The 24883-nt window shown below is 36.1% G+C and overlaps 1 protein-coding gene across 1 annotated transcript in view; it reads left to right on the top strand.

Annotated features, from left to right (window-relative positions):
• Positions 1–24135, top strand: part of LOC128204063 (uncharacterized) — a 45448-nt gene extending 21313 nt beyond the window's left edge. Inside the window, exons 6-15 of the mRNA XM_052905400.1 lie at positions 2685–2747; positions 3633–8968; positions 9251–9499; positions 10198–10238; positions 11370–11438; positions 12231–12277; positions 16638–16696; positions 18650–20042; positions 21486–21593; positions 22131–24135. Coding sequence (XP_052761360.1) covers positions 2685–2747; positions 3633–8968; positions 9251–9499; positions 10198–10238; positions 11370–11438; positions 12231–12277; positions 16638–16696; positions 18650–20042; positions 21486–21593; positions 22131–22943 — 8178 coding nt within the window. The 3' untranslated portion in view covers positions 22944–24135. The remainder of the gene's footprint in view (positions 1–2684; positions 2748–3632; positions 8969–9250; positions 9500–10197; positions 10239–11369; positions 11439–12230; positions 12278–16637; positions 16697–18649; positions 20043–21485; positions 21594–22130) is intronic.
• The last annotated feature ends 748 nt before the right edge of the window (positions 24136–24883 follow it).

Raw genomic sequence — 24883 nt, 5'->3', positions numbered from 1 at the left:
TGTATGGACATATTTCAAAATAACTTGCCACATGTGTTCAACATATCAAGAGGACGTGTCGCATGCAAGACCCGTGTCCCTCCCTCTAAGGTCAAGTTCACACTTAGTTGTTTATTCACAATGAAATGCTGGGTATATGGACATAGAGCATAGGTTGTCGTGTCCGGGCTGTAACTTTCTCTTGTATGGACATATTTCAAAATAACTTGCCACATGTGTTCAACATATCAAGAGGACGTGTCGCGTACAAGACCCGTGTTCTTACCTTTAGGCCACACTTTGTGTTATTCACAATGGAATGCTGCATATATAAGGACATAGAGTATAGGTTGTCGTGTCCGGGCTGTTACTTTCTCTTGTATGGACAGATTTTAATTTGATGTCACGTGCAAGACCCATGTCCCTACCTCTAAGGTGATAGATACAATTAGTGTTTATTCACAATAAAATGCTGAATATAAGGTCATAAGAGTGTAGGTTGTCAAATATGGGTGGTATTTTTTATGTTCAGAGGCAATTTAAAATGACTTGCCATATGTATTTGACATGTAAAGGCAAGATGCACTGACCTTGTTCATAAGTCAATGTCACATTCGGGGGCATTCGTCACATACTGTGACAGCTCTTGTTCTAACTTAAAAACATAATAAAAAATGAATGACTGATAAAATGAAGTTGTCATTTATAGGTTGGCTTTCCAAATAGTTGACTGCAATTTCATATCAGGGTGGCGTTCGGTGGTATTAATCACCTTCAGTGATAGCTCTAGTTTGGCATGCAGAAAGTTCAAAATGTTTGGATAGGGATAACGTTTACGATGAACATATTTCTGTTTAACATTTATAAATTGATTGTAATCAAAAAGATCATGTAACTGCTTATTTCTTGACTATTTCACATTGTACAGTCTTTTTTCTCTTTTAATGCTCTAAAGGTGACCCTTTTCTACTGGTAAATTAAAATAAGGCATTAAATAAAGAGTAATAGCCCAGTTTTTCGATAAACATAGTAGATAATTTTCTAGTTTCGGTTCAGTTTTATAAAATCTATGGTTCAAACATTTTGAAGAAACATAAACATGAAACATAAACATTGTTATTCCAATTTTGGAGATTCTGATCATACAGTGATGATGACCTTGTTCTTAAAGCTGCACTCTAACAGATTGAATGCTCTGACAACTTTTTGATTTTTTGTCTTGGAACGAGCCAATTTTTGCAAAAATGCATGGAAACCAGTTATATACAACTGCTGACAAAAAATTAGATCGCAGATTTTTATATTTAAGTACATAAATTGATTTTTTATGCATTTTTCTTAAACTGTTAGTAAAGGTTTAAGCCATAAAAACATTATTTTTTTAACAGAAATATGAAAATCTGGGATCTGATCTTTTGTCAGCAATCTTTTATCATTGCAGGGCTTTTTCTGCCCATTTTGGGAAATTTTGTGTAATGAAAATGTCGAAATTGGGAAATTTTACAGTTAAAAGAAAAAGCTGTCTAGTCTCCTGCAAATTAGGAAATGATTTAATATTAGTTTAATTTCCCTTTAAAAGACTCAAAAAATATCAATCCTTAGGGCGTAAATATCTATTTCAATAAATCATGACAGATAATATTTCATACTGATCTCTGAATTATCAATATGATGAAAATCAATGATTTCCGAATTCAATTATAAAAAAAACTTTACCTCACATAATTTATTAGGATGACTATTCTTTATTTTGGCAACCCCTTCACAATTAAAAATACCATGTAAATTATACATAGTTCAATATAAAATTTAACTTATTTGATTCAGTTTACCACAGACATGTCAACCCCAACAATTTAACATACTGGAATACCGGGGTATATGTTATTTCTTTGTGGCCTACTTAAGATAAAAAATATATTTGTCGAACTAATAGCAATATTCTCATAACCCCAAACCTCAAAACCATATAATAAAATAGGGCTTAACATACTATCAAAAAATGTCATTGAATATTGCCAGGTAAACAAGCTTTTCTTAACTTGAGTGGTTAAAAAGTTTTACTTGCTTGATCTAGCAAATGTTTCCTAGTTTTGTCAAATTTACTATTTTAATTGAACATCACACTAAGGTAGCTAAAATTATCTGCAGCCTCAGATAGAGCATTGTTGAAATAAAAACAGGTTTATGCACTTGATAAACCCTGAGGTTTATAGTAGTATTTAAGAGATGGAGGATATGCTTGGTGATGTGTAACAGCTTTTTCCATTGGTCCATGAATGGTTGGTGACATATCAGGAACCAATCACAGGAGTTGATAGTTATAGATGGCTTATTTCAATAGAGGAGAGAATGATTAGTTAATACTCAGTATTATGTTTAAAACAGTTCTTTTCATTGGCTGTTTTAAGATGTTTCAGTGACCAGTTGTATGCAACAATTGTTATGCATGTAAATGGCAGAATACAATTTAGATTGGTAAATCGCTTTGTTGCCACTGTATCTCTGTTTCATCCATTACAGGTTTCAATACTGTTGTTATGCATTTAATGTGCATACAGGCTTAGAAGAGATCGTCAGCATTGCAGTGCACTAAGAATTTACTCACAAAACTAGCTACAATGTAGTTAATAGCTAAATGGAAATTACAAACACAAGCTTGGAAAATGTTTAATTTGTTATGTTTATGTTCTGTTTATCTTCAGGAGGAAGAAGTCAAGGAAGAAAATTCAGAGACAGATTCTGATGTTGAAGATGGAGATGATCAGGTATTATTTAGAAAAGGGGGTCATTGAAGTTAAGATTTAAAGATCCATTGATCATTGCTATTTGAAAATGTGGCTGCAAATTTGTGGAAAAGAGTTATTGTTGGTCAAATTTTTGGTTTTTTAATTGGCTCAATTTCATTAAATTGTCAAAAATATTACATGAAATATGTGGGAGAGTGCCTTATTGGAACTTAACAGTCTTGAAACACTTTGGCTTAAAAACTTCCTTAGTGAAATAAATGTCTTAATAAAAACAGTTGAGTAATTTGTAAATCATAATTACAAGTTTATATGGATCTTTAAGTGATAAATTTCTGTGGTGTTTGTCTTGCATACATTTATTCACTCATTCTCTTATCCACAAAAAATAGTCATATGTACCATTCACTTTGGTTGTCCAATTTTGTGTATCATAGATCTGTTGTTTTTTATGGTCCCCTTAACCCCCCCAAAAAGTGGCGACAACTTTTTAGAACCCAGGGGGAACCCACAACTTAAATTAAACTTTGTGTGTCAAATGTCATAATAAGAAATGAGACTTAATGTAAGCTTCAAACCTTCCATCTCAATTTTGTCATGATTATTTTGCTTTATATGCATCAAAAATAATAGTAAATAAATATTTATTTTAAAAATCGCGTCAATCGCGTCAAATAATATAAATATGACATCATGCCAGAAATGATGATATTGATTGTTCGTCTTTGCACTGTTTGCATTTATTTTCATTTTATTACAGTGATACAGGCTTAAATGAGAGATGCATTAAAATTTTGTTTCGATAAGATCACTGTTTCAAACAGTTAATTTGTTTACCATTATGTTTTCAATAGACCACCGAAAAGCATGAAGTAAATAAAGTAAAACCTTATTTTTTTATTCTAGGATGCCTGTGCTGAGCATGAGAAACATTCCAACTCTCGTCAGTATGCAAACATCGAAAGGATTTTGAACAAGGCAGGTATAGACACTAAGTCTAAGGGCTGGATGAATCTGACGCGACCTGGAAAGCACATCTGTCCGTATTGCCAGCGGACATGCTCCAAACCTAGTGTGTTGGAAAAACACATCCGCGCACACACTGGCGAGCGACCTTATCCTTGTCTTGTCTGTGGATTTTCATTTAAGACAAAGAGTAATTTGTACAAACATTGTAAATCCAGAGCACATGTGTTGAAGAGAAACTTGGAGCTGAAGAAACATAAACTGCAGCAGGAAAACTCTGCTGGGTTGGTGTCTTCTGAAGGCAAGGCGGAAGGTGAGACAAGTGGTGACATTCTTGCACATAGGGGCGTCAATAACCCTGACCTCTTTCCTGAATATGATCTTAGTAAGAGGGGTTGTCAAAAAGAGCCGGTTCAGAGACATGTAATTCAAGAAGTGCTTAAATATTTAGAAAAAGACAAAGGTGAAAGGCCTTGTGAGGTACAGAATGAGAAACAGAGAGCTAAATTGGAAAGGCTTAAGTCTGTGCAAGAAAAGAAAAGCGGATTGAAGATTCAGAGACAGTATAGTTTACCAATCATGTCCAGTAGTTCGAAGCAGCTTCCAGTTTTAGTTGAGCATGTGACACCACAGCCACCTATAGGAGCTTTACAGACCTTTGATCTAGCAGGGTATCAGACAGGTTTTGTAGGAAATATGGGGTCCGTTGTGATGGCCAGTACTCCAGTGAATCCTTCTCTCCAGCAGACCATACATGTTCCTATTGCAGTGCAAGCACCGGAGGAATTTTTAACTAGTCATGAAGACTTGAGTGCTGAAAAATCAGATAATGTTTTCTTGAATAAAATTGAGATTGTGAATTTACCAGATCCTGACAGTGATCCTGTTACTGCTACAAAAGCATTGAGAGATCTAGAAGCTTTGAGCGAAAAATATTCAAAGTGTCAGAAAGATGGTGTGCAGTTGTCAACATCTGTAAGAACTCTGCCGGATAAGAGAGTGCAGGTTGTTATGCAGTTAGTAGAAACTGAGGATTCTGGCGTTTCTATGACAGAGCAAAGACAAGCGGAAAAGTCACTGACAGATATACTAGCTGCTGCTCCTACGACATCAGTAGCCAAAACGGCCTTGTCCTCAGTGTTGAAAGAAAGGATACAGCAGATAATCTCAGCAAATGAGGCAATAATTGATACCCCGAAAGTTGAACCACCAAGGGCTAAATGTTTGAAGAGAAACTTGTCAAGGCAAGACAGTGAAATGAAGATGGACATGGAGACATCAATTTCTCTATTACTGCCTCCATCTGGGCCAGTATGTTCTTATGCTTCACAAGGATCTTTCAGTGTAACAAGTGGGAGAATTACTCAAACAAACCAAAGCAACAATAGGTCAAAAAGTGTCATTGTAGGGAAAGCCCCCAGTCAAGAACAAATGACTGTGATGGAAGGACCATTGGCCACAAAAAATGTACAGAGAATTGATGAATGTATGTTGTCTACTCCAAATAAGATGAGTAACATTATTTATTTAACTGATACCAGTATAGGTTCAACTGCTGGTAAATCAGCGACATTGTCAAGTTACAACTCACTACAATCTGTCGGAAATGTTACTGCCACCTCTGGTAAAGGAGCTCTTGGCCTGAAATTACGTTCCTGTCTGGAGTTACCATTGACTACCACATTTCTTCCACGCACCAAGAACCCCATTCTTGCCTCTCATCTAAATAGAACCCACACAGTTTCGGCAATAGCGAGTCCAAGTGTAACTTCAGTTATAATGTCCCCTATGCCTTCTTCAGGTATGTCCATTAAAACTCCAATAACACCAGCCACTCCATCTGGTTCACATGTGCCTGGACAGGTCGGCAAAATGGCCTTGAAAAATCTGCAGATGAGATCAAAGAGTCTGTCTAGTCTTCAAGCTACCCCGGGTCCATTAACTCCAAGTTTAAGTGGTGAGAGAAGTTTCAAAGTTGTTCAGCAGAGTACTCCACATCAAATGGTTAGCATTCCTCAGGCGAGTTTCAGCTTTGTTCAACAGTCACCTAGTGTTGTTCAACAAATTCCTATTCAGGCTAGTCACTTCCAACATTTAGCTGTTCACCCAAGCCAAGTTCAGGAAATTGCTGTTCAGCCCAATCAATTACAGCAAATAATGGTACAGTCCAGTCCTGGGGTGGTTCAACCTCAGTATGTTTTACAAATGCCTGTACAGGTCTCTACACCTTCAATCCCCATGGCTCAAGTGTTACTACCTGGATCAACAATGCCAGTTTTTGTCATGCAGGAACCCCAAACTGTGCAAGCTCAAGCCATAATTCAACAACCCACGGTAATAATGCAGTCACCACAAACACCACAGCTGTCAAGAAGCTCTAGTGTGGGATTTATGCAGACTCCTGTTCAAACCCAAACACAAGTAATGGGTGAAAACTTTCAAGCAATCAGTCCGGTTCAGTTTGAAGACGAAGGGAACAGATTGGTTGAACATAAATCTAAATCAACAAGTCAGAGCTCATCTAAATCCAAACTGATCCAAAATGTGTCGTCTCACACAATGCATGACCCTAGAGTTCCTCAGTCGACTGACCCTATGAAGATTCTGTCTAAAATTGTGTCTGACACAGTCAGTAAGCAGAAACTTGACAGTCCCGTAGGGAAAGAAGACATGAAAGAAATCAAGATACAAATTAAATTCCCCCCTCAGCAGCCCCCCAAAATATCTGCCAGCCAGGTGGTGGTATCGAAATCACCACATCTTGCATCAGCAACACAAGTTCTTAAAACGTCTACACCTGGTCTAGTTGCTAAAACACAAACTAGTGTTGTTTCATCAACAATGTCCTCAGCAACAGTATTAGGGCAAAGATCTATACGCCCAAAAATTCTTCAAAGGCAAGACTCAGTTTCTTTTGCTACTGTTCCTTTCCTTGCTTCTCCGTCTCCACTTTCAGCTACCTTAGTGGAGCCAAAGAAGACTCCGACTGTGGCTTTTAGGTTCGAGACACCAGCTATGAAATCTCCAAGTGTGCCTCTAAGACTTGACTCACCAATTGGACTAGCACCAATCAGAGCTGAGTCCAGAAAACTAGCCCCTGGTACTCCAACTGTTTCTTTCGCACAAGTCATAAAATCATTGCCACAGTCTCAAATTGAAGGTCAACAAATGGAGGCCATTGCTTCCAATCAGACTGGTTCTACCCATCCACCAGTTTGTGTGTATGTTCTGCAAGGAAAATCTTCAACCAGTCAGGAAGAGGAAAGTAGCTTAATGAAGTGTCCTTATTGTAATGTTTCATTCAAGAAACCTGCTACTCTTGAACTGCATATGATGTGTTATTGTAAGAAGAGAAGAGAGAGTGAGTTCATAATTTCATCAGCCATGGGGCAAAATGAGGATATCAATAAAGACTTGGTGGCAAGACTCTTTACTCAATCAGCCCCTGTAAAAACTGAAGAAACCAAGATGGAAGTAAGTGAGGCAGCAAAAGTACAGTCTTTATCAGATTGGAATGTAAAGGCATCCACTTCGTCCGTAAGTAAGTGTGTAAGATTAAAGACAATGAAAGCAAAAACTGTTGATGTTCCAATTCAAAAATCGCCAATGAAAGAAAAAGATTCTTGGCAGTCAAAATTAAAAGGTCAGATACTCAAGCGAAGGTTAAAGTTTATGCTGAACCGATCAATGAGTTTTGATGCTGGAAAGAAGAATCAAATATCGAACAAAATTGGTCTGAAGTCTAGATTTGATAATGAAAACTTGTACAAAAGTCCTATTCCCCAAAAGCATGCAAGATTAGTAAGGTCTTTTGATGATTCAGTAGCAGGCGGAATCAGAATACGGCGTCCTGTGTTCAAAAGATCTGAATCAGTGCCAGATATTTCTAAAGACATGCATGAGGAAGAAGAGGAAAGAGAGGAACCTGTCAGTAAAGAAGTTATTATGCATACAAGGCCAAAAGATGACTGGAAACTGATAGATGTGAAGATACCATTAATGAAAGCTGAAGATTCACCACTTGCACAATATGCTATTAGACCAATTTATCAACAAAATTTTAAGATGAAAGCTTTTGCAGGGATGGGAACCCCTCTACAGTTTCTGCCATCAGCTACTCTTACACCAAGGCCTGATTTGATGGAGATAGATAAAGTTAAGAAAATCTTCATATTTGACGCAAAGAGTCTGAAACTCATTGCAAAAACTGACGCTGAAAAACATCAATCTGTTGATGAAGATGAAGTTAAAGTTGAACAATCAGATGTGAATGGTGAAAGTAATCTGCAAATCCAGTCAAAGAGTCCTAAAGTTCAAATGCCAGATTCTGGTTCCACATTGAAGAAAACACCTTTTCTGCATCAATATTCACTGGTTGGACACACTTACCCATCAATGCGAAGCATGACTCACCTAAGCTTCTGTACCAAGGATAGACTGCAACCCAGCTATGTTAAAGCAAGCAAGAAAGTCTCAATGTACTCAGACTGGCGAGTTGCTCCACAAAACCCTAATCCGTTAGGACTAGCAACTAAGACCTTGCTGTCTTTATACAATTCTCGCTACACTACAAATCCAGTTTGGCTTACAAATTGTGGGGATGATCCTAGAAAAAGTTTGATCACGCACAGTAGTTATTGGAAACACAAACAGGGAGAAGTGGAACTTGATAAACAGATGATAATTCCTGAGGAGATTCTGAAAAAGCCTGAAAAGGGAAAACTGCTTCAAGGTGGGTTTAAGAGCGCTGAAGCTTATGTGTATGTTCGCGGTCGAGGTAGGGGAAGATATGTCTGCGAAACTTGTGGAATTCGATGTAAGAAACCAAGCATGTTAAAGAAGCATATTCGAAGCCATACGAATCTGAGACCCTATAAATGTAAGCAATGTAACTTCTCATTTAAGACAAAGGGAAACCTAACTAAGCATATGAAGTCAAAATCTCATGTAAAGAAATGCATGGAACTTGGTATCTATCCTATACCCATGGAAGTGGATGACACTCACATTGATGAAGGTGCCTTGAAGGCACAGTGTTCACTCTCAAAACAAGCAAAAATAGTGGACAACACTAGTCAACAGAAATCTCTCGACCTGGAAGAGGATGGAATTGAAGTTGTTGAAGATGATGTTGAGGATTTGGATGATGGCGGGAGTGATGATGGTGATGATGGTGAAATGGATGACAGGGGGGATAACTCCCAGATTGGGAGTGAAGATGGAGGAATTGGGGAGGACGGACATGAAGACAGTGGAGATGTCATGGATGTGGACAGGTTGGTGCCTATGATAGTAAATTTTATCTTTTTTCTTTTCTTAAGTGCAGCAGTTAGTTCTCATTAATTCTGTGGTTTCAGAAGTAAAATACTTGGCTTATAGTCTTAGTTTTTTTGAAATAATGATTCTGAAAATAATTATCATAATCATGACAATAATGCAAATAATGATTGTAATAACTGTTAACTAAAAAGTTAGATGACACACTTTTCATTTTGTGCTTGTGTTTGAGTGTGCTTGGATTTACATGAATTTTAAGTAACAGCAAATTCCATCTTCAGCTCACACAAGGATGGCAGTACTTCAGGATTCCCGCCCAGTGGTGCAGAAGGGGAACCAATAATGTCTACAGGGAACCCATCCATCAGCTCTGCTCCTGGGACCCTGCCTAATCTTGGGCCTAGCTCGATGGCGGATTATTCTGGGCCCAGCACTATGACAGTTTATCCTGGGGCTAGCACAATGTCATCATTCACAGGGTCCAGCACGTTGTTCTCTGCGTCTGTTACCCAGCACCCCACTGATTCAAGGTATTTGCCATACGAATACACATCCATTTACGGATCTCAAAAATCTTTGCCAAGGAAGTAAATGGACTTCTACACATTTTATATGGTCAAACATCGAAAAAAATGTGTGTTTGAACAAAATGCTTGAAACACTGACATCATCCACAATTTAAATAAGAGCTCTCTTGTTAATTATTACTTGTGATAGAAGATGCTCAGTCTGTTAAGCCAAAAGAGTTGTTAATAAATAGCATTATAAAAGCTGGGTTTCACAAAATTCTGCTCACATGAGTATTTCTCAATCTGTGTAAGTTCATAAAAGTGATACGACTTATTTTCAATAAGGTTTATAAAATTGTTGCCAATGTTAAATCTTTGAGAGTGTCCCTAAATACTGGACTGGTGCTTGACCTTCTGTGGACATGGCAAAACCTATTAACTATCATAACCCATTTCACCAGTTAGCATCAAACTTGAAACTGGAATAAACAATTACTTGGCACATTAGTTAGGTAAATAAAGATGACAATTCGCGTGCAACATGCATCACATGCTTACAGTTTATGATGGCTATCTGAATATAGACATACTTGTAATTGCATAGTCTATTGAACTGGATGGTATTTAGGGGCCATTGGTCACTTACTGTGGTAGCTCTTGTTATTAAATAAAGACAAAAACTATGTAATATTTGAATATATGCATTGATTCATTTTCAGTTTGATGACAATCTATGGAAATCTGGATCAAGGAGAAGATGGTGAGTATGAAATGACGTGATTTTGATGTCATTTAAATATTTAAACAAAATGTTTTTGTGGATTTTAATCAGGAGTTTCTATGGAGGGGAGGAGTGTCCACTCCCTTTTGTTATGAATTGTTCTTACTTTATTCGTCAATGAAGCCATTCAGCAAAGAAAAGAAGTGTTTGGTGGTCAGAGACTTCATGTTTTGGACTTCCTGATTTGGCATCTAGATAACTGACTCCTTTATATAAAACATCCCACTGTCTTATATCCAATCATTGCCATTTTACAAAGACTTGAACCTCTTTTTGATTTACCACATTTTTTTTAAACCAGTCGGTTGGTGTTTAAAGAAAAGTATAATTCTTTAAATCTGCACAAACCAGTCAGCTTGACTTGCAGAAAAATATAATTTGTTAATTCTGCACAAACCCAATGCTGGTTTAATTGCCTTCAAACATTGATGATTAAATCAAATTCAATGACATCCATTAACACATCACTGATTGGCTTGCTTTTAAATTTATCCCAACTATTTAACAGCTGCAGCATGCCTTAAATGAGAACTAATACAGGCACGCTGCAGGCCAAGTGTCTCTAATGAGACTAATACAGGCACGCTGCAGGCCAAGTGTCTCTAATGAGACTAATACAGGCACGCTGCAGTCCAAGTGTCTCTAATGAGACTAATACAGGCACGCTGCAGGCCAAGTGACTCTAACGAGACTAATACAGGCACGCTGCAGGCCAAGTGACTCTAACGAGACTAATACAGGCACGCTGCAGGCCAAGTGACTCTAACGAGACTAATACAGGCACGCTGCAGGCCAAGTGACTCTAAAGAGACTAATACAGGCACGCTGCAGGCCAAGTGACTCTAACGAGACTAATACAGGCACGCTGGGGTAATACTGCATAAAGTCTTTTTACAGTTGGCTGCCAATTTGAAATACAAAATAAAAAATTAACTTCTTGGGTAGACAATTGAACAATGATTCGAAATGATTGAAATAGAATATGATTACTACATACATCAATAGAAAAAAATGGAATTTCCAATGTAGACTCATGATTTCATTATTCTTCTCTTATTGGTTGTTGTGTAGCAGAGTACTTTTTTATAGCAAAGATTGTTTGTTATACAGATGCAGCAAAGAACAGTGATGTAATCTGGGGCCTGCTTACACTGTCCGATCACACTGCGCAAGTCACAGGTTGGAAAACATCCCATTCTTTACTAATTGATTTTAAAATCCTCGGATGCAAGTTTTTTGTTATATTACACATTACTACATGTACAATGAAAGTGCTAAAAAAGATTGAAAGGCTGTAGTGTAGGCACAACAAGCCTGATTAACTTTTACAGTTCTGTTCACAGGCAATGATAATCGAATCAAAAACTATTTTGAGGGGCTTCAAACTGTAGGTAAATTGATTTTTTAATTCAGTTGGCTAGTTTCATTACAGTAACTGATCAACCTATATTTCTAGGATATATGAACATTGCTTTCATCTCGCAAGTTTTATTGCAAGTGTAAAGTTAAGTCTGAGAATGTTTTGACTATTTGTTGTAGGTTAAGTAAGGCAAAGTCTTGTAGTTAACATTTTCTGCTTAATTATCTAAAATCACCTATTCCCCTCAGTTCGTCCACCAAGATCCTTCGGCTTGCTTTCAAATTCACATTAACGTTGCAATAACACCATACGTTCCATTTTGTAACCCTGGCTCATTAATTAAACATGCCATGTCAAAAAAAGTAGATCTGACAATACCTGATTTCAATTTCTGGTACTTCAGTCTATAGACCTGTGGCCTATTGCTTATAAAAGACTATTTGAAGCATATTTTATTCCATGATTATAGATATATATGCTTTTGGGATTTTTTTTAAAATGCTTGGAAGTTCAACATTTAGAGATAGTACTATGTGGGGAAGGAGTTGGGCGCATTGAGAATGAGTGTATTTGGGAAGACAATCCTTGGGAATATATGTTCCTTATTTCAGGTGGTACAGCTAACCAGACAGAAACTAAAGGGGGCAATGTTTTGGAGGTATGTACTTCAGTTTGGAAAATGTGTCATTCAATTTGAAATATGAAAATCTGCGACATTTTTGCTTCTGTTCTGAGTTGTGTATGTGTACTTGTTGGTTTAACAGCATTTCTAGAATTTCCATGGAAAGATTTTTGTTGGATAAAAAAAATATGTAACATACAATCAGCATCCTTGTGAGTCTAAAATCACTCTGGTGATAGCAGCTCTTTATATACCCTCTTTAAAAAGGTGCATATAGGTTCGCAAATGCTGGTCGGTAGGTCAGTCAGTAGACCATGTCTTGTCCACACAATAGCTGAAGAACAGTGACTATAAAACTTAAGTTGTAGTCTGCCCTTGACAAATAAATGACTCCTATTGTTTTGGGAGTCAGTAAGTAGGTCAAAGGTCACTGTCAACTCTAAGGACCATAAAACTTCAGAGGTTGTTTGTCCATGACCAATATATCCCCTTCAGCTTTTGTGGTCAAAATTCAACAGTTTTCATTATCCAAACATTAACTTAGAAGCGTTGACCTAGGACCTTAAAACTTCAGTGGTAGGTTGCTCTTGACCATTTTTAACCAGGTTTTCAACGAAAACTGGGTTAATAGAATGAGGTTGTCGTTGGGCGGGCGGGGCGTCAAACATTGGTTTCTGTTCAATAACTTAAGTTAGCATTGATAGATATTGATGAAACTTGGTGTGTAGGTAGCTTATGGGAAGAGCTAGCTTGGGATTGCTTTTGAGGGGGGTGGGGCTAAGGTCAAGGTCACTGTTACTAAAAATAGAAAAATGGTTTCTGCCCAATAACTTTAGTATGCATTGATAGATATTGACGAAACTTGGTGTGTAAGTTGCTTATGTGAAGAGCTAGCTTGGGATTGCTTTTGAGTGGGGAGGGGCTATGGTCAAGGTCACTATTACTTAAAATAGAAAAATGGTCAAGGTCACTGTTACTAAAAATAGAAAAATGGTTTCTGCCCGATAACTTTAGTTAGCATTGACAGATATTGATGAAACTTGGTGTGTAGGTAGCTTATGTGAAGAGCTAGCTTGGGATTGCTTTTGAGGTGGGTGGGGCTAAGGTCAGGGTCGCTTGTTACTTGAAATAGAAAAATGGTTTCTGCCCAATAACTTTAGTTAGCATTGACAGATATTGATGAAACTTGGTGTGTAGGTAGCTTATGTGAAGAGCTAGCTTGGAATTGCTTTTGAGTGGGGAGGGGCAAAGGTCAAGGTCACTATTACTAAAAATAGAAAAATGGTTTCCACCCAATAACTTTAGTTAGGATTGACAGATATTGATGAAACTTGGTGTGTAGGTAGCATGTGAAAAGCTAGCTTGGGATTGCTTTTGAGTGGGGAGGGGCTACGGTCAATGTCACTGTTACTTGAAACAGAAAAATGTTTTTTGCCAAATAACTTTTGATAGCATTGATAGATATTGATTAAACTTGGTGTGTGGGTAGCTTATGTTAAGAGCTAGCTTGGGATTGCTTTTGAGGGGGGTGGGGCTAAGGTCAAGGTCACTGTTACTAAAAAAATAAAAATGGTGTCCGCCCAATAACTTTAGTTAGCATTGATAGATATTGATAAAACTTGGTGTGTAGGTAGCTTATGTACAGAGCTAGCTTGGGATTGCTTTTGAGGGGGGGGGGGGTGGAGCTAAGGTCAAGGTCACTGTTACTAAAAATAGAAAAATGGTTTCTGCCCAATAACTTTAGTTAGGATTGATAGATATTGACGAAATTTTGTGTGTAGGTACTGGTAGCTTATGTGAAGAATAAGCTTGAAATTTCTTTTGAGTGGGGGGGGTCAAGGTCACTGTTGCTAAAAATAGAAAAATGGTTTCTGCCCAATAACTTTAGTTAGCATTGATAGATATTGATGAAACTTGGTGTGTAAGTTGCTTATGTGAAGAGCTAGCTTGGGATTGCTTTTGAGTGGGGAGGGGCTATGGTCAAGGTCACTATTACTTAAAATAGAAAAATGGTCAAGGTCACTGTTACTAAAAATAGAAAAATGGTTTCTGCCCGATAACTTTAGTTAGCATTGACAGATATTGATGAAACTTGGTGTGTAGGTAGCTTATGTGAAGAGCTAGCTTGGGATTGCTTTTGAGGTGGGTGGGGCTAAGGTCAGGGTCGCTTGTTACTTGAAATAGAAAAATGGTTTCTGCCCAATAACTTTAGTTAGCATTGACAGATATTGATGAAACTTGGTGTGTAGGTAGCTTATGTGAAGAGCTAGCTTGGAATTGCTTTTGAGTGGGGAGGGGCAAAGGTCAAGGTCACTATTACTAAAAATAGAAAAATGGTTTCCACCCAATAACTTTAGTTAGGATTGACAGATATTGATGAAACTTGGTGTGTAGGTAGCATGTGAAAAGCTAGCTTGGGATTGCTTTTGAGTGGGGAGGGGCTACGGTCAATGTCACTGTTACTTGAAACAGAAAAATGTCTTTTGCCAAATAACTTTTGATAGCATTGATAGATATTGATAAAACTTGGTGTGTAGGTAGCTTATGTACAGAGCTAGCTTGGGATTGCTTTTGAGGGGGGGGGGGGGTGGAGCTAAGGTCAAGGTCACTGTTACTAAAAATAGAAAAATGGTTTCTGCCCAATAACTTTAGTTAGGATTGATAGATATTGACGAAATTTTGTGTGTAGGTACTGGTAGCTTATGTGAAGAATAAGCTTGGAATTTCTTTTGAGTGGGGGGAGGTCAAGGTCACTGTTGCTAAAAATAGAAAAATGGTTTCTGCCCAATAACTTTAGTTAGCATTGATAGATATTGATGAAACTTAGAGCGAAGGTAGCTTATGTAAAGAGCTAGCTTGGGAGGTGTGGTCAAGGTCACTGTTCCTAAAAATAGAAAAATGTTTTTCTGCCCAACAACTTAGTTAGAATTGATGGATAGTGATGAATCTTAGTGTGGATATAGCTTATATGAAACTGCAGATTGAACTTGCTCATACAACAAATTAATTGGCTATAATTTCTGATTGCCCATAACAAAAACCTGGTTTCGTCGCATTGCAGCGCCTCTAGTTTTAGGTGGCATTAATGTTTTTTTATAGTCAAGGTCCACTTTGTCAAGCACAGTTTGATTTAGAATAAAAAAACTGTAACTGGTTGGTAACCCCATGAACAGTTGATGACTCCTATTGCTTTTAGGTAATTAGATGAATGGTTGAGGCCAAAGGCAACAGTCTTAACAAGTTCAAATAGTTCAAAAGTCAGTTTGTATATTGACCTTTTGCAACCATTAATAATCAATGCAAAGGATTCTTAAGATAAAGATTAATCCTGAAATCTGGATTGAGACTTTTACACTTTAGACTATTGTACAGTTGTGAAGATTGATTTATTGCTCACACTTTTGCATCAAAACCAGTAGGAAATACCTTAAAATGAGTATAAATGACTTTGGAAACTAGTTCAAACAGGGTCTATGCCACTTTTCCTTGGTTTTAGCATGAATCTCTTGAACTGGAAGACACCTCTGGCCATTTCTCAGGATTGACAATTATCCGTTGTTGGAACTCCTGCAATGTTTCTTTAAAAACCTTTATTCAATCCTCCATTGTTACTTAACTGAAATATTGATTGCTGGGGTTAAGTTTGACAAACATCTCTTTTTACTTGACTAAATGATCGATTTGAGATCTGTTTTGATTAAAGTGACACTCTTATTCAAAATCAATAAATACACATGTATAACAAACATAAATTTTACTTACTAAATAATGCATTTATGGAAAATATTAATTACCGATAACAAGACTGTATCCGTGTATTTTATAGCTGAAAACGCAAATATATTAAATTATTTGGTAAAATGCTTAAAGATTTACTGTGATCAATTATCGTTTCAAAATGTAGAAATACTGTGTTTTATTCACATTTCTTTCAAATTTAACACGGTATCCTTCATAAGAACCATTGTTCTCGACATTTATTCATCCTTTTTGATATATTAAAACAATTGTATTAATTGTGGTAAATCTTATTTGGGAGTAAGAGTGCATCTTTTAGAGCCTAGATCTCCTTACTTGTATTTACATGTTCAGGGGCTGTGCAATATATCATTCTAATCCTCGTCTTTAGACACACCTCAGTGATTCCATTCAGTCCATTTGCAAGTTATTTTTACATTCCAATGAAAACACTTTCATTATTATCTTCGAAATAAGTGAAATGTAAAGTGGTTATTGAACCTCTGAGATGTGATTTGTCTGCGGATGCACAGATTTCCATGGAATATGAAGGATGTAAGTCAGTAAACTGTAATGGATTTACCATATTATGTTGCCAATTATTTTACCTCTCCAAATGTGAAATGATTTGTTGTAAATGTCATACACTTTTTTTCAGGAAGTGCAAAATATTACTTCGGCAGCTTATAAAAGTACACCAGTTAATTCAAGTACCAGGTAAAAACTATGTCTCAAGTTTCTGCAATTATCCAGATTTTGAAGAAATACTATTTTTAGCGAAATAGTACACATTATAGATTGGCAAAAACTTGGTGGATGGGGTTTGGGCGGGCAGGCGTTAACAATTCTGCGTTTAAGTTTTATTCCATGTCATTAAGTCAATAATTTACATTCAATTGTTATAAATCTTTGTCTGAATTCTTGTCTACATGCTGCCCTGAACATTTATAATATGGGTCACTTCATAGGTCAAAAACTAGGTCAAATTTTAGGAAAGAATTAACCCATGTCATAAATTCATTTGTTTCCACAAAGTCAATAGTTTTTACTTTACTTGTCTACATGTTGTCTTGAACATTTATGAATATGGGTCACCTCAGGTAAAAATACTAGGTCATTTGGTCAAATCATAGGAAATCATTTTCCCCTGTCACAAATTACAAGATTTTTTATCAAATCTTTATAAAACTTGTTCTGAAAATTTGTCTGCATTGTATTTTGTGCTATCGTGAATATAAGTCATCTTTGGCAAAAAACTGAGTCATAAGGTAAAATGTTTGGAAACTTTATTCCCTGTTCTAGAGTTAAATTTTAATTTTAATAACCTTTTTAAAAATATGTGTTTGCATAAAATCTTAGATGATAGAGTGTACTATCTGGGGTCAAAAACTAGGTCTCACAGACTCATCTTTTAGGAAAAGTTGATGTATTTATAAAATGTTAAATTTTCCTTAAACAAATGGAAAATTTTCCTCACACAAATGGAATAAAAAAAATTTTTATCTTCATGAAATTTGATCAGGTTTTCTGTATGAATGATATCTCTGATAAGTATAAATATGGGTGTTCAGGATTAAAAAAACTGAGTCACTAGGTTTTCAAAATTGCATCATCAAATAATAATATCGGCTTCATTTTTTGTCATATTGGTTATTTGTAACATTGATTTAGCCTTGGGGTCTGCATTCAAATTTTTTAACTGTGGCTGTAACGCATATCCAGGCTTTCAAGTGACCAATAACAAAAAAAGTAGGGATAAAAGTAGGAGGATATTTTTGAAAAAGTAGGGAAAAATAGGGATATTAAGAGCAAAAAGTAGGGATAAGAGGGCTCTTTACTTACCTTCTGGGAAGCAAAGAAATGACATCTAAGCATATTCATTAATTGTGATGTTGATGTAGTTATTTTTTATTAGAAACCTGTGCTTAAAGAGGGATTTGGGCACAGGATGAGGAGATGAACCTAAATGGGTGTCTCTGACTTGTCAACATGCACCACTCCTTCTGATCATAGAAATCCTCTTACAGCACCGGAGATCTACTGCATCTAATTTATCTTTCAAAAATACTAGAAATGGCTTCTTATTAAAATCAAGATATAGATTATTCCAATTAATGCATTTGGTTAAAACTTTTCTATAATTTCTCAAACTATTTTTACAAAAAAGTAGGGATAGAAGGGCTTTTTGAAGAAAAAGTAGGGAAAAGTAGGAGCCTTACAAAAAAGTAGGGAAAAGCAGGAAAAATAGGAAAAGAAGTGCCCACTTGAAAGCCTGCAGATCTTAAAAACATATGCTTTAAGATAATTAAACTTGGTACAAATATTGCCAGATATAATATTGCACTCAAGGCCCATAACTCTGGCTTCAATAATGATTCCACCAAAAATCAACAGACAGTTGTTGCTGTTTCCTTCATGGTGTTCTTCTTTTCTCTAATGTTTGTTCTGAATTGAAACTTACGAAACAGGATAAATGTATGCATGGTTGATACGTCAAGTAAGGGAAGGCTTGTCAAGATTTAGGTTTTTTTTTCTCAATTTCTAGATAACTCTGTCTCTACACACAAAATATGTATGCCAATATATGCCTTGATTATGATGAGCAACATGCACATGTGTAGTTTAATTGTATGAATAGTAAGAATTTCTATAGTTTTCATTACATTACAGGCCCAGTCCAGATAGGTTAATCCCAACATTCCTGAGTCTGGCATCCGGCCTTGAGATCACAAATCCTGTCCCTGAAAATGGACCTATCATTGGCCAAATCCTGAAGCACATGACCCACCAAGAGATTGACTCTAGCAGTTGTAGGACAAAGAGCAACGTACAGAGTGAAGCTGGTTTTGTACCCTTCCATTTCCAGCATCCGTTCCGGGGTGATCAGAATGCAGAAACTTCTATGTTAACTCTTAAGGAAGACATTGATCAAGGTGAAGGAAACGGTCAAGTTGAAGAAATTTCCCTAGATAACTCAAGCTGTTCAGTAAATATGACTACAAGAGTAATTACAAGTGAAAAAGTAGTTCCTGTTGAACTGAGTAAAGATATTTCGAAGAAGTCACATGACACTGTCTCAGAGCAGTCTGGAACAACTTGGACACAAGAAATAGTTCTAGAATCTGAGAAAGATTCTGTGGTAATGGATTTAGGAAGTGGAGAAACACAGCACAGGACAGTACAGGCTGAAATTGTAGACATTGATCCTGCTGTGTTTTCCAGAGAGCAGTCTAATCTAGATGAAAGTGGTTCTGTTCAAATCGTTGTCGCTCCAAGTGAGACATGGAATGAATGTCATCTTGTAGGAAAATGTTCAGTTCCAGTTTCTATACCTGAGAAGTTGGGGAAGTTTTCATGCTCTATCTGTAGTGCAACATTTCCTGAAAGTCATCAGCTCATATTGCATGGTAATGTTCACCTATTACAAAGCAGTAGAATTAAATGTGAGAAGTGCAGTTTAAAGTTCAGATCGCATGCCTCATATGAGACACATGTAAAGAATGTCCACTCTAGTATGGATAAAGCAGATGAAAGTGACCTTGACGTCACTAATCCGCGACCCTATTTATGTGTACAATGTGACATTGCGTACAGGTCAAAAGGTCATCTTTGTAAACACTGGAGGTCAAAGTTTCATTTTACAAACCTGGAAATGAATGGTATTCTTGAAAACGGAACATGGGAAAAACTTAAGGACCATTTACATAAGCTTGACACCACTAGTGAAGGAACATTTATGGAAACTGTGAAGGCATTGCTGGGTGAGGTAGAGAAAGAGATGCAGTTGAAGCAGAAAGTTGTGGTAGAAAATATCCCACAGGAGTATTTCAGTACAGACAGTAAGATTTCTCCGTACAACCTTCCAAACGTTGTCATGGAAACACCTCCTTTAGTGGAGGGTAGCACTTTCCAAGAGGAACAAGGAACACAACTCACAAAATATTTGGATGAAGGAAGATCATTGGAGAAAAAAAATTATGAAAAGATCACAGCAGTAAAAGGCCATTCTGAACATCGCTGCAAAATATGTGGCATTACATTCATAGATGAAGTTTTGCTTAAGGTAATTGGGTAATATCTGTGTCCATTTTAGTGATTTAAAATAATTAAAATCAGTGCCTTTGTGGTGAAAATTACAGTTAAAAGAGACAACCTGGCCCTTAAAATGCTCTTAAGGGCGACAAATTGTACAGAAAGCTGTGTATTATTGTACTGATTCTCTCCCTTTGCTCTTTGTGAAAGATGGTTCACTGTCTAATTGTTTCCCTTTAAATGGGGTTCAGTATATTGCCTATAGTATGTACAGTTGAACACCGCTATTCCAAACAATGTTTATCCGAAATTATCGCTATTTCAAAATTATTTTTCGGTCCTGATTTTATTCCTTCTATATTTCTAATCTACAATCCGAAATCGCTTTTCTGAAAAAATCGCTAATTCGAAGTAAAGATTACGGTCCCTTTTTGGCATTTCACACCTATTTATCAATCCTTATTTCAAACTCCATTGTCTCATAGTTTTTCACACCATTCTGATAATGCACTTGGGCGCCGTCTTGAGTTGACCATGGAGCATAATTAGCACTTGCTTGCTCACCAGACCCGCTACCAAACAATCCGGAGAAAGGCTTTTTATAAACTGTGCTATGTTCGGAATGCATACATGTGCTGTCATTTTGTTTTAAATTTTTACTGTTGTTTTAATAAATAAGTATACTAACAAATTAAATGTCATTTATTTAACAATAATTCAACAAACATACGAAAGATCAATCAAACCAAATGTATCATATTGGTAATGTGTTACCCGCATTGCAATCTTCACAACTTAATATTTCAAGTCATCTATAATTCGCAAACACTGTCATTTTCTGAAATTCTTAATCCGAAATATCACTTTTTCGAAATTATTTTTTGGGTTCTTCCGATTTCGGATTAACAAAGTTCAACTGTACTAGCTTTGAATTAAAAAATACTTAAAGTCATGCCAGTAGAGCATAGGCCCTCGTGGCCTCTTGTTGCATATCTGTCTAAATATTGCATTAATAATTCTGATTTGAAGATAAATTATGGACACCTGGACAGAATTTCAGTATTACAAATGGTGTTTCCTGATTTCATATCATCCACAATACTGCACAATGAAATAGGATGTTTGTTGGTGAAATATAAATGTGGTTTTTTGTTTGTAAGGAAAACTTTATTAATATTTAAAATAGGTATGAAACAAAAGATATATATATTATTTTAGTCTGTTGAACTGTGGGATTGTATCACTTTGGAGTGAGAACAGATAAACTGACATACAATACATAATATGTCTTCCCTATATTTATATATATTTATATTTAACATTTTTTACATAAACTGCAGATTTTGATTATGACTCACTGATGTTATTTTTATCAAACATTCTTTCCACAATTGTTTACATTAATTGCCATGTATTTACATTTAGTTAATTATGCATCTACCTGATAATGATAGTGGTCTCAACCCTTTTTCAGGGCCATCTACTGACCCACTCTGTGGTCCAGACCTTCATCTGTAAGATTTGTGATGCAGGTTTTACCAATGAGGAGGCTCTTAAAAACCATCTCTGGTCACATGGCAAGGTAATGGGTGAACAATCAAATTCAAAAAGCATAATTCTTAATTTTCAAACTATGAAAACAAAAAAGAAACAATTCAGCTATCCTCAATACTGTTAATACAATTCTATTTATCAAACTAATGGTAAAGAAGAGTCAGCTTGATTTAAACTTTAAATACAATTTAAGTGTTCCTCTTAAAAGGTTTGTTGAATTGACTTGATCCTTGATTATTTTTCTCAAATGTAACTGCATTGTACATATATAGTTCTACTGTTGTAATCACTGAAATCATGGGACTGGAAGATAGCACTGATCTTAGGATCCGCTGGAGTTTGTGGGATGCATGCCCAAAGCAAAGAAAAGAGGTTTTGACTCCTTTTCAAATTGATTACAAAGTCATTTATATTCATTTCAAGGTACAATTTGCAAATGTCCAACCAAAATACAATCTTACATCGTTGCAATATGAAAATAAAAACTCTTAATCCTGATTTTAGGATTATTCCAGAATCCCTGATGTTTAAATTTACATGTACATTTGAATTGTGTCTGTTTTAGGAATACCCATATGTGTGTGGAAGGTGTGGCGACCTTTTTTCCAACCCCACACAGCTTGTGGAACACTGTCAGACCCTGCATGATATAGACAATCCACCTGCGGTTCAGCCTCCTGCAGTTAGAGACAATCAGCCATATACTACTACGACTAGCAAAAATCTTAGAACTGCAACTTCTTGTAGTGACGAGCAATCGTCTGCAGGTGCTCCCAACCAGTTGCCTGCAATGACTGAAAAAGGAAATCAAGCATTTGCATCTGTTAGTAATAGCAACCAGGCACCTTCATGTAGCATCAATTCAGTATCTCGTGCAAACAGCAACCACGCACCAGCCTGTAACAATAGCCAGCAATTTACAAAAAGCCTGCAACAACCACAATTTACATCTGAAGCTAATGTGGCACATAGTGCAAACAGTGATATGTTAACTGTACCTTGCACTGATTGTGAAGTGAAAACAGCTGATACCTGTTTGGGTGACAATGTAAACATTTGCTTTTCAACAGAACCTGGTCAATATGTCAATAAAGAGATTGCGGTGACATCAGGTTACTTTTATGCAGCTACTGACATTGCAAACCAAACCGAACAAGAGCAATTTAACACTGACAAAGACATTTCAAAATCCAATGTTATAACAGAACATGGTTCTGAGAAGGAAGTCGAACATATGGAGAGTGTTAGTATCGGTGTTACTGTACCTACAGAAGAAGAAAGCCTCACTAATAAAGTTTTCACTAGCAAAAACAACCAACATGAAGAAATCACTGTAAATGTTATTAACACAGATTTTACTGTGGTGGAAAATGAATGAGATGTAGAGACTACCCATGACAGTTGAACAAAATCATGATTGCCAACAATGAACTGTTTCAAATTTGTTTTCTGGTTAACAAAACACATATATGTGCTTAAAAGAAGAACAAAACATATATTAATGATAGTATTAATACAAGGCCTTTATTTATGTCTCAACTCTGACAGCATCTTTGGCGCAATTTTAATTTTATTTGGGTAAAATGAGTTTTTTATTGACAATATATTGGTTCAATTCATTTGAAGCACAAATGTTTTTCTTCAAATTTCTTAATGGAGGCTTTTGATTTAGGAATAACATTGTTACATGGATGACGTTGTTACAAGTTATCATTATGACATATTTAACATGAAATCAATTTTAATAGGTATTGAAATATTGTTATTTTTTAAAGTTAATTTTCATGCACACCGTGAATAATTCTTGCATGCAGATTGAGTGCTATTTCTTGACATTCTGTTACTTATAACATTTCATGTTTGTTATCTTTGTAAGCACCGCGATATTCTATGATTATGTGAGGTCATGTCCTATTTTTTGTGTGTTCATGCAGTTTCAAATCAATGAAGTGTGCTAGTGCTTCTTGAAGCCCGCTGCAGGGGGATTGAGCAAGATTGCACCTAAGTGCTCAAAAAATATGTATCAATTCTTACATATTTACATTTTATCTGTCTGTTTTAAATATTTTGAATGAAAGTCATTAAGCATTTCCCATTGGTTAACTGACATCATGCTTTTCCAATCAGAGTGCAGAAGTAAAATAAACAATGAGGTCATAACACCATGCAGTCATTTCAAACAAGATAATTTTGGGCCAAAGGAAATATATGACCTATTAAAGTAGCTGTGTTTAGTTTTTGCACAAATGTTTAAAAACTTACTTAGTATTTTGTTGCAATATTGCAAGTTTATTTTAAACTGCTGCTTTCAGCTGGTTTACATTTTCGGCTATTTTCTACAAATTCATTTGTGAAAGGTTTGAAGTTAAACACATTCGTTCTCATAAATCGCCATTAATGTAATGAAAGAAACATTTAAGCTTGTTTTACTTTATTTATTTTTGTATGTTGACCTTATATGAATCTCTTTAACAAAATTGAAGACAATGAAATATTAGTGTTTTTCTAGTTGACTGTATATGCTTGAATGCCAATTCAACTGTATAGTTGCATAAATAACTGCTAATACACTTAATTGTCTGTTGTACATGACTTGGGAGTACTGCATGGATGTCAAGATTCTGGTTCTGAACTGTTGGATCAATTCAATATTAGTTGAAAATTTGACACAGTTCAAGTATCGGATATTTTGTCATTTCACCGAGCCATTGACGATAGTTAATTTCAAATATAATTTGGTACAATAAGAAACAGTATCGCTTGCTGGTTACTATTAATATTGACAGTTATTGCCTGAAGCACACTGCAGATCAAGCTTTTGCAGTTTTTATTAATTCTTTATTTCAGCTTAAATTGGATGTAAAATATCCTAGTCTTTAAAGGCCCTGAAAGACTGAAATATTGTTTTTGGTTGAAACTTTCGCCTTGCACATGTGTCTTGCCCTCAGCTGGTAGATCAAACCTTTTTGGATCGATAACTAAAGAAAACACTTCTACTAAGGTCATCAGACTTGGTAATAAGGTTGGTCATGACAAGCAGGTGACCCCGATTGATTTTGAGGTCAATACCATGAATAGGTCATGGTGACCTTAATAATAATTTAAAAAAAGCCTATCAGATATCTAGAATATGCTTAATGCCCTGGAACTTGGTATGGAGGTTGGCCATGGACCTAGGTTATGAAAAATAATAGTATGACAGAATTGCGCCTAGCCTAGCTATAAATAAACTCATTTTCACCAATATAGTATGGTGTTGAGAAAGTAATAGTCCTTTATAGTATTATATTGTATATTGTAGTATCACAAATGACATGG

The sequence above is a fragment of the Mya arenaria genome, chromosome 10, assembly GCF_026914265.1.
Source record: "Mya arenaria isolate MELC-2E11 chromosome 10, ASM2691426v1".
Lineage (NCBI taxonomy): Eukaryota > Metazoa > Mollusca > Bivalvia > Myida > Myidae > Mya > Mya arenaria.
The sequence above is the reverse complement of the archived record's forward strand: the minus strand, read 5'-3'. Positions and strand labels throughout refer to the sequence as shown.